At 36.9% G+C, this 10880-nt stretch overlaps 2 protein-coding genes across 2 annotated transcripts; one reads left to right on the top strand and one right to left on the bottom strand.

The window, feature by feature from the left end:
* Positions 1-1245: 1245 nt before the first annotated feature.
* LOC120342730 (uncharacterized) lies at positions 1246-5347 on the bottom strand. Its single transcript, XM_039411695.2, has 5 exons — positions 4517-5347; positions 3863-4027; positions 2711-2776; positions 2251-2376; positions 1246-1738 (listed from the first exon to the last, which is right to left on the bottom strand). The coding sequence occupies exons 1-5, from the start codon at positions 4664-4666 to the stop codon at positions 1340-1342; spliced, it is 906 nt and encodes a 301-aa protein (XP_039267629.1). The 5' UTR covers positions 4667-5347; the 3' UTR covers positions 1246-1339.
* Positions 5348-5652: 305 nt separating this feature from the next.
* Positions 5653-8195, top strand: LOC120342734 (uncharacterized). The gene is made up of 2 exons (XM_039411698.2): positions 5653-6739; positions 6969-8195. Exons 1-2 carry the CDS (start codon positions 6698-6700, stop codon positions 7791-7793), a joined length of 867 nt encoding a protein of 288 aa, XP_039267632.2. The 5' UTR covers positions 5653-6697; the 3' UTR covers positions 7794-8195.
* The last annotated feature ends 2685 nt before the right edge of the window (positions 8196-10880 follow it).

The following is a 10880-nucleotide window of genomic DNA, read 5'->3' as shown; positions in this document are numbered from 1 at the left end:
TATTCAATATGGATGGAGTTTGGGAATTAAATCACACAGTTTAAATGTCTGGCCCAGGTTAAGTTTCAGTTTTACTATGCTACTTGAAAATGGAAGTAAAGCGGATGCATACATGTGCGTATATGGAATTCTTCATCTGTTTACGCATCGAAGGTATAGTAATGCTGACGTCGCGGATAAGTTCTTTGAAATGGACGGAAAATAATCATTTATGAAGTGGACTTACCGACCTCCTGTTTCCGATAAAGGTCTTCATTCTACGTTGAATTGATTTTTGTATAAGTGAGGTGTATAAAACTCAACTCAAAGACTATATGAATCGCACTGGTGTTTTTTTTTTTATTTGTTATCGGGGTCCGAACTCATCAGAGGCCTAGTTCTTTGAAACTGATCATAACATTCTACCTGTTTTACCTACTGTTTAAATCAAGATGGTCCAAGGTTGTAGGCTCCGCGGGCCAACAACTTTTTTTTGCGGCGGGCCACAATAGTGCCAAGAATAGGTAAACAGTGCAATACAAAACAAACAATTTTATTGTGCAAACACATTGATCAGTATTTGTCATTTAACTTTGCTAGTTGCCTCATCTAGCCATAACACTAAGTCAATTCAGTGAAATTAGTGATGTAACAATATTTCAAAAGGTTTTTCTGGTTAATTTTATGACGAGACAACACCGATTGCGATTTTTTGATTACACTTCGAATGCGACACGTGCCACGGATAATGAAGCTGTGTCCCACGGGCCTGGGTTTGGACCACCCTGGTTTAAATAGAAAAAAATGAATCTTAGTGAAAGCTGCATTTGGAAGTTATATTTGCACAAGTTCAATGCCACCTCGATCGTTCTTCTTTCGGCGGTTTTCAATTCTAGGATCATAATTTTACGGTGATGAAATTTCGAGGTACGCAGAAATGTGGTGGTTTGGGCACTTAGAGTTAAGAATTTTTTTTGAGAGGGGGGGGGGGGGGTACATTCGATAAATTGTAGAAAAAATGGTTGTGCATGGACTAAGACAGGCATTGTTTATTGTTGAATAAATCATTCATTCCAGCACCTCAATTTAATCGATTTGTGTAATGGTTTGGTTTTGAAGTTTACCGTTACTTTATAGATACAATATTGGATTTCGGTGTGACTTATTGATCCCTTGCACAAGTAACGACAATTCATTCATATAATTATAAATGAATATTTGATAACCAACTGACATTAGTCACGAAAATCAAACCAAACTCTTCAATTATGAATAAACATTTTATTTCGTTGTGCAATCATTGATTTGGTTTATGTAAACTGTCATTACATAATATATAGTATAAGAAAATTCACAGTTTTTACATAGCAGTGGACATCTGTGCTCTTTGTGGCACAATATCTGACAATTGCACATCACCACTATCTTCCGTTTCTGATTTCTCCATTTCAACATTGTTGCTCTGTTTTGCCTCGCCATTTTCTGATAACATGTCGTTTATCTGGGCAAATGGGTCGGGAAGTTTATTCATGTTGTCTACAGTTTCGTCAGGTTCAAATGCGGGCATGTCACGCCCCATATAGTTCCTTGGTCCGGCAAATGGATTCGGTACTGGATGTTTGGCTTTCCTCTTGGCAGTTTGTCTACATCTTATAACGCATATTGTTACAACGATAATAAGACAAAGTAAAAATATTGAAGAAGGAATGATTAGAGACAATAATACATCTATTGTCTTGAATCTGAGCGAAGTTACAACCTGAAATATGTAAATTAAAATGTGTCAATTATTTGGAGAAGATAAGTGTAGATTGGCTCTCACCGCACAATTGTATATAATACGATATGGCTTGGTACGTGACATGATGGTCTTGGGATACAGCGTTGTGGCTGGTCAAAATAGTTTGCTTTTGGGGTCTCCATGCAGTTTCAAAGTTATCAGCTGACATTTTGTTTTTATGTGTGAGCCGTGTGGACAGTATGGCCTTTTGCTACACAGCTCAAAGTAATAATTTTCGCTTATCCACACTTCCATCTTTTATAAATAAAGGGTCGATCATAAACATTTACAATTTGATAATTTAAATTGATACAAGTGACATTTTTATGAGGGAAGGTGCGTATAATACTCAAGTTGGCTGGAATTTTCGATTTGAAACAAATTTGACACTGCTACGCATATTTTAATTTAAAAGGCAAATTGGAATGTTATAAACCACCGAAGATGATAAAACATATTATTGAAATTATATATATGAATGTCAAACTTACCTGCTCTTTGTTATTAACATTGTACTGGCATGGATAATACGAATTTGGTTTTCCGTATTTTTTACGAAATTCTTCTACAAGTAATTTGTTCTGAGAGAAGTCGGGATGACAATGATGAAACGAACACTAGAACCAGAAAATCTTAGTATTTATTAAATATTTTAGTCTCATTTATTCAGTGAACTATACTAAACAATTTCGCATTGCAAGCAAGCATTTTGAGCATAGTCAGCCAAAGCTGAGTTGTGGAAATTACACAGGCCCTATAGGAAAAGCTGAGTGGACGTTGGATCGTATCTAACAGATTAATTCCACGAAGTCGTTTTTGGTACAAACTAATTTTCGTCGAACGTAATCGTTGGAATTGAAATGATATTTGACTCATACATATCAAAGCTTTGAGCTAAAATACTATTCAAAAACAAAATCAATAAATACTGATTTAATTATAATAACATACCCGTGACTTTATGCCTGAAAAATCTGTTTCTGATTCACGAATCATTACAAGGTTTTGAAAGAAATTCTGAATGTAAACATGGAAGACATGAGAGTTAGAGATCAGGTTTTAAATCAAGGTATTGTGAAAACTGGGAAAACCAGCTCACTTTACTGAGCTTAGGGCAAACCCCAACGAATAGAGAAGCGGAGAGAGGTATTTATTTCAGCCGTGAAGTATGCTGGATCGTTTAGGAATTATATTTGTAACAGAGTTACAACCCTTTGATTGATTGTCGGGTCTAAAAAATAATTACATGTAGAGTCATGTTGTGGATTTAACCTGGCTTGTATATGGGACGTATTTTTTTGTCCCATCCCAATGCAATTTATGCCTGTATCCCATAGGGATTCCATTCCCATGGAAAATCATGAAAATAGCAATAATCTGGGAATAAGATTATAGATGAATATCCAGGAAGCCAAACCCTAAAATTTAGTACAGGGTGGTCCAAGGTTGTGGTATCGAAGGGTAGCAAGAAATCCTCGGTGCACAGTCGGGAAAACAGAACAGTGATCAAAATCCTGCAATCCAACTTTGAATGTATTCGAGTATTCGATTCGTTTTGGACATCACTGATAAAAACGCGAAAAACTGTGCATTCAACATTTGCAAACGATGATTCTGTTCAGTTATGTAATGTTTATTACATGATCTGAGGGGAGCAGCGAGAAGTGATAGGATTCATGGGGCCCGTTCGGGTTTGTGCGAACCAGTTCTCGGAATGTCGTGATATCAGCGAACCCGTCTTAAATGTCATTAGCGAGTTAATATAATTTAGAACCCTACCACTCGTTGTAAGTCTTGGAATAGGATTCCCGTCTGGCTTTGTTTAGAGTTTGACATAAGACGAAGAAATTCCATTAAAAATAATCCCATTTTTACACAGCAGATTATAAAACCTGGTAATACTAAATAATTAAGTGGGTTATCGAAGTATTGAAATAAATCAATCCTTATGGTTCAGAGTCATCGGGTTCACATTCACACAAAATATTGTCGTCGTATCGTATCAGCATTGTATGGTTTAGAAGTACGCCGGAGTAATTGACACGCTCTACAATATTTGTCCAAAAGTGACATACTACTTTATATAACAAAAATACGTCTCACCTCGGATTCATTGAAATGTATAACGTCCTTTCTTGGTTCGTAACCAACCATAATTTGAATACACGGATATTCAGATCTGCAATACGGATCGTCGCTTCTCAATCCACTGCAGTCACATGGGATAGTTGTTCGATAACCGAAACTTTTCACGATGCACGTTGCATTCTAAATAAAACGAACAAATAAACAAGCTGTACAATTTATACTTCATCTAGATTCTAGAATAAAAGTGAGTTGCGGTGAGTTTTTTTTTTTTTATATTTTGTCTGTTTCTCGTTCGATTTTAGATCTTCGTTGTATATAAGATAATTCATAAAATAGTGACTTGATGAACACCTTGAAATTGATACGCCGCATTTGTTTATTTCGAATCAATGTTGAGTGATATGGCGTAAAATCATTTTTATACTTTACATTTGTAACAGAGTAATAATAACTATACATAATTATTTTAACATTTATATAATAATCCAATGCTTATCAAAAGTAACCATTCATATACTGTATTCATAGAACATATTACAATCACGGCCATCATTTAGTTTAGAACGATGAACTGGTTACCTGTTGGTTATTTCTATAACCATGTGATTACGATTGAGCCAATAGCCACCCCGTCGGTTTGCCCCATTGGAATGAATAAAAAAGCCTCACCTTGAAATCCAATGCTGCTATTCCGGGTTTGGCGACTAATACTCCAAACACAATTGCTGCTATTGCACCGAGAACACATAAAATTAAAAGTATAGCTATCGTCCAATGAATCAATTCGCATGTTTTTCGCTTGGCAGGTTTATATGGCATTTTTAGGAATTCTTTTTCAAAATATATAGTATATGTATAATATGTAGGCTAGTTAACTGGTAGTCCGATATACAGAGGAATTTTTATTTCTTGCAAATACTGCACTTTATTTACGTGTAAACAGTACATTTAGTCAGGCTTGTCCGTAAATCCTATTGACATGGACAAACTTGCTGGTGCCACACCACAAAATAAATAAAATATAATAGAAATGAAGAAAAGGGGAGAGTAAAAAACACATTTTAAAGGTAAAAATGTATAAAGACCCAAGGATAGCTCTGGCGTATTCAAGTCGACATGACATGACCACTGTTCCATTGGAAATACAAATTTGTGCTGTCCCATCCCATTACCATAGACAAGCCTGCATTAATTATTTTCCTTTCATATCAGTAAGAATAAACTCGTATACCGTATGTGCTTAAGCCACACATCTCATGGCACTGGCAACTTCAACTTTGACTCTCACATTGATAAATAAATAATAGTTATAACTAGACATCTTTTGTGTACGACTTGAAAGTATGTTTTTGTAACCACATGCAGAGCAATTTGTGTTATAATAAAAACCTATACTTCGAGCTAACGACAAACGGGCTTTGCTAAGCTATTATAACATGATCTCACTACACACGCCCTGATCCATCTTGGGCAATTTGCATCTTATCTAAATTGCCATTTTCTATGAGCTAGACATGTAACCATGTATTATCTAAGTAAATAGGCGACAATACAAGCACTCGTCGTCGTTTTCACAAACTTTCCGCCTGCGGCAATACAGAAACATCGCCTTCTCTCATTACAATTCAAAATTGATCAATTTCGCTGTTCTGAAACAACGCCGCTCTGGCGAATGTTTCGTAACGAAATTGATTAACGGACAAGCTGTTTTCCTTTCATGTATAAAAGGATTTGAATTAATAATTATTGTTCGCCTTTATAACCCGCAGCACTGAATTATACCCAATTAGTTTAAAAAATACATCTTCGGAGTCGACATATTGAAACGTCGCTTTGCACGGATAATTTCGTGCTGGCCGCTTCAAAAAGTACTGACGAGACAATGCGGAAATGAAGGAGGCATACAGAAAAAGTATGCAAGGGTCAATGTGATCAAATTATTCGCTGTCCAAATTTATGAAAGCTGTTTAGTTTAGATTTCTCGAAGGTATGTTTCGATATAGCGCAGCGTACGGCATCGATATAGTGATTGAAATCAATCTCGCAAACAAGGAGTAACCGGATAAGATTATAGACACATTGATCACGTGCTGCGGCCGCGATCTTGTTCGTTTCCGGTGCCGTTGATTAATTTGAACTGACGTTGACTTTGGAACAAAACAAACAAATTTACACAAATGAACGACGCTGGGCAAGATTAGTCTGGTACATTGTGAGAAAGACCTAATTAATCTACTTATCCTTCTGGACTCACCAATCAATATACGGTTCAATGTCGGTACGTTTGTTCCTCGTGTTACCAAGCGGGTGGGTCATTAGAGAAAACCAATAAAAACGTGAGGTGCTCTGCATTGTAAAGTTCGTTTTATAGGACCTTATTGTGACTCTTTTATTGTAGGATTATGCAGTTTGACTTCATTGTGCATTTGATTTGCTATTTCGGGTTTACGACTTTATAATATCTACGTCAAACTTCTCTTTTCGCTGTGCTTGCGTTGAAGTCACAACAGTTACGAGTTGGTGTGTTTGATAGCGATCATCGCGGATGAAGTATCTAAGGCGGTTCATATCGTTTTTTATTCGCACATTTGATACGCAGTGCTGCTGTCTCGTTATATCAGCATATTATGAAGCATATCAGCGAAAAATAGAGCAGTTCTGTATAATATTCCATTATAGTGAGAGATCACAGATTTGTTTTGCACTTGTTCGTTTGTATATATAAGCGAGTTTAGTTTCAGAATAGACATACTACAACTATATCTAGTAACATCATATAGTTTGATTTTCACAGTATTTGGTTATTTATTTATATAATAAATTGAAAGAATATTGAGATATAGCAGAAAAATGCCTTCTGCAATCACCCACACCAGCGATGTTAGTTATTTGGTAAGTATATTTTTTTAATACGTTTCCTTAAGATTCATTTGAATGAAAAAATATCTCAGAAAAAACCTTCAAATTATTTAGAAAATGGCGAGCATATTCATACAAAATTGCCCAAATACGGTATCGTGTTAGAATAATATATAGGCTCTTTTATTTTTTAATTGTACTACCCAATTAGCTTTTGCATACCGTATACAATATACATAAACATATTTTGATTCTTTTTCAGGCTTTCGGTGACGTAGTTGAACTAGATAAACGGTTAAAAGAACTGACTGCAAAGTATGTTCCTAAACATCGACGAAATAGTTCGGAGAATGGTTATCATTACAAATCGCTTTCAGACGACATGAAAGAAAAGTGTTCGAGGGTCAGAATAATGCAGGGAGATGCACGCAGTTCCGAAGTGATAGATAATCGGGTTCGACAGGATGTAATCACTGGTAATTATACGGACTCACCAGTGCTTATCAAAGAGTATCGAAGAAAACTAAAAGATGGGATGTCCAGCCGCAGGAAGATGGAAGAATTATCAAAAACAATTTCAGATTTATCAAACATACAAGTAAAAATTAATGAAATATCAAAGAAACATAAAAGAGCACTTCTTTCTCTCGGTGACGCAGAGTTGGCGCGCAGGCTGGAGAAACTCCTCGAAAGACACAATTTGCCGAAAAGTGCATCTCTAAATAAATATCATCCGATTAATGACTCCACACCCCCGAAAGAAACAGAAAACAATTTTGGCAAGGCACATTCAGAGAAAATTTCCTTGGAATTTGCCGCTTCAAAGTTGCGAAATATCAAATCTGTTGGCTGCTCATTCACACCTGCAGGTAACAGCCATAATTTACAGAGTGAGTCAGATGAATGGCTGTCTAAGCAAAGTACACACATCACTAAACTTCGTAAAATGTGTTCTACTTCTCTTTGGAGAAAAACTATTATTCGACAACACTTCAAATTTGTCCAACAATTCAGAAAACGCCGTAGATCGAGAAGAGTTGAATGTTCTTTAATCACTGTTTCAGATATTTCAAATGAGAGTTTTTGATTTTTATATGCTACAAAAATTTTTATTTAAAGTTGCAAAACGTCGTTACTTTTGAGTTTTGGTTCCGATGTATAAGTCTATATCAAGGTAATCACACGCGAGAGGATTACTGGCCTCCTCCCCGCCGTAAGGTAGTTCGCGTAACCCAGGGGTCGGCAACCTACCGCCCGCAGGCCAGATCCAGCCCACGGAGTAAAATAATCCGGCCCGCGACGCTTCACTGAATTATAGCGACAAAACGGCGGTTTTGACGATGATTTAATTTTATAATCTACGCTCGTGAGTATAGATTATATTTTTTAGGTAACAGAATTTATCATGAGTCACGTCTAGACTAAATTATATTATAACCTATCAATTTAGTGAATAGCTACTTGTTTAACGATCCTACAATTAAATGGCAACACGCAGAAAAGTTGCTGATTGCAGCGGTTTCTATGGCGCAGAAAATATTCAAAAGGAGGAAATAAAATTCATATACTATTCGAGAGATGCACCAGTGCTTGATTTTTATAAAAATGTATCCTCCTAAAAAATATCTATATCAAAATTTGACAAACCATGCGAAAAAATTCACTTCGATGTTTGGAAGTACAGAATTTATGTGTGTGAACAATTCTTTTCAAAAAATGAACGTTGTAAAGAACAAGCAAAGAACTAGGATTAGTGATGCCTATTTAGAAAATGTTCCAATCTTGGCTTCTTTCAGCGTGCCTATGAAAAGCTATCAAGCGTGATGCAGCAACAAGACAATGTCACATTAAATGTCATTTGCATTTTTTTTTCTTTTAATTAATAAGACGACCGAGTTGAGTTCACGAATTGTCGCAGTCTTCGCGCGCTGTTCCCTGTTTCATCTTCAAAAAATATGTGCGGCCCGCCAAGACGTGTAACTCTTGATTTTGGCCCGCGAGCGACAAAGGTTGTCGACCCATGGCGTAGCCGATGGTCAGTAACGGCTTCCCCCACTATCAAGTCCACGTAACTGAAATAAATAAATGGCTGATTACTTCTATGGCCTGGTAACCAGACTGGAGGCCGTGGTACATGATGAGGAATCGAAGAAGAATTTTACCAAAGATCGTTATGATGACATTTGGCGTTGCAAAAGTTATGCAGGCGTATTAGATTTATGTAAAGCATGTCATGGTAATGCAATTTACTTGGCATACATATAGCCTACAATATATATATAGTTGAAGAAGTGAGGGAACCAGTTGTTAGTACGGGCCGTGGCGAATGGCGCAACGTGCCAAGCGTTGGGGAAACGTTTGACATTGCTGATTACCCTCTGTGGTTCGCAAGTTTGGATCCCGTGGGAGATGAATATGTGCTTAAGGATTGCTGCTGGACTTACTCCTCAGTGCTGTCGTTGTCGCCCTGTGTAATTCAGGTGAAACATTTAGAATATTAGCTGGCATCTTATTATTGGACACGAAGCGGAACTGTCGATGTTTTCTTCGTTTTTTTGACGATAGTCATAAAGCCAGTAAATAAAACAAACACTCAACCAATTATGCAATCAATGAAAATGATGCAACATTTGTGCGGTCAACAGGGGAGCTGCCTTATATCAGCGCGACGGGTGTTGCTGCTCGATAACCAGCAGTGGTTTTTCGCGACTTCTTCACCCTCAAATGCTATTTTTACGCTTTCTCATATTCAATATTCGTATCAAGTGACTGACTGACTGATTTTACTACCATTTTGATACTGTTGTTGAATTTCTGCGCGAACTTTCTGTAATACGAATCTCGAAGGTGTTGTAAACGTAGTGTTAAAAAATGACATCGCTCACTTGAAGACATATTCTATAAATTCAATGGATTGAATTGGCCCATTCTGTAATATTTACGAACACGGGATTCTTGAGGCAGAACGTCACATTGCAAAGCGATTTTAAATTTAACTCAGTGTTTAATATAAATCGGGTTTGCGTAAAAATTTATTCCTCATTCGACATAGTCAAAGAAACATAAGACTGTTTCTGACTAAGATGACTAGGCCCATCCGTCTCATTAGGCTGGTGATAAAAGGAAATTAAATTTACGGTAGTTCTATTCTTTAGTCAGGGAGGGGGAACGGCATTTGTTAGTCAAAAAGTCGTCGAAGGGGGCGCTTTCCAAAAAAAGTTTTGGGGATACTGCTCTATAAGATCATTGGTTCTCAAATTAGGGTCCACGATCGCTATGGGATCAGTAAAGCAACTTCAGGGGGACTACGAAGCGACTTTTTACCGTGACATACGCAATGCTGAGCAAACTTTTGATGTCATACTAGTACAATGTTTCTCTAAAATATGACACAATTTTCGAGAATTTATTGCGTATAAACGTTGGTGAACGTAGGATGAACAGGTACCATGAATAAATGTCAATCATTATTCACAGAAAGCAGGTGTACCTGATCGCAAAATGTCAATTAGTCTCACTGCTTTTTAGATTGTAGACATTTAGGCTAAGTCGTAAGATTAGAAATCAGTTTTCATAACGAGTGGACGCACTGAACTTCCGCCTGTTTGCTGAATTATGTAAAAAACGCGACCTCGAAACTATCTTGTTGCACGCACACGCGACATGTCTCGAAAGAAGAAATGCTGAAAACAGTTTTGATATAAACTCTAAAAAGCGCGCGGTTTTCTGCGGAAAGTAAAACAAAAAGTGCATGAAAAATTCTCTGATGCTTGTTTTCTGGTGTGCCTGTCTCTGATGTATTACTCCCAATAAATTCCGAAACATATTGGAAATGAGACATGGTAGAAGAGTTGCGCTGTCTCTGAAAGAAACCGAAATAGATAAACTGGTGTCGTGTTGAGAGCCAAGCAATTGCACCCAACTCATTGAATCATACTAATGACATGCACTAAATTAATGCTTGATATAACGTGTTGCTATTCTAAAATGTTTAGCGGACCGCAAATCATCAGAAAAATTGTAAGAGGACCATCATGCAAATTTTTTTTTACAAGTTTGAGAACCACTGCTTTAAATGGTTTCATTGTTTTGGCACCCACAGAGATTTGCATCTATTACATGCACCTATATGTTTTAGCACCCACATTCAGATTGTAATCAAGAACATTTTTCA

The sequence above is a fragment of the Styela clava genome, chromosome 3 (assembly GCF_964204865.1).
Source record: "Styela clava chromosome 3, kaStyClav1.hap1.2, whole genome shotgun sequence".
Lineage (NCBI taxonomy): Eukaryota > Metazoa > Chordata > Ascidiacea > Stolidobranchia > Styelidae > Styela > Styela clava.
The sequence above is the reverse complement of the archived record's forward strand: the minus strand, read 5'-3'. Positions and strand labels throughout refer to the sequence as shown.

What these genes read in the sequence shown, in the direction of transcription:
- LOC120342730 (XM_039411695.2), bottom strand. Translation starts at nt 4,666, where the DNA reads ATGCCATATAAACCTGCCAAGCGAAAAACATGCGAATTGATTCATTGG. An exon ending in TACATTTCAATGAATCCGAG is followed by an intron (nt 2,777 to 3,862) that starts GTGAGACGTATT and finishes GTTTACATTCAG; the next exon opens with AATTTCTTTCAAAACCTTGT. An exon ending in ATGTTAATAACAAAGAGCAG is followed by an intron (nt 1,739 to 2,250) that starts GTAAGTTTGACA and finishes TACATATTTCAG; the next exon opens with GTTGTAACTTCGCTCAGATT.
- LOC120342734 (XM_039411698.2), top strand. Translation starts at nt 6,698, where the DNA reads ATGCCTTCTGCAATCACCCACACCAGCGATGTTAGTTATTTG. An exon ending in CCAGCGATGTTAGTTATTTG is followed by an intron (nt 6,740 to 6,968) that starts GTAAGTATATTT and finishes ATTCTTTTTCAG; the next exon opens with GCTTTCGGTGACGTAGTTGA.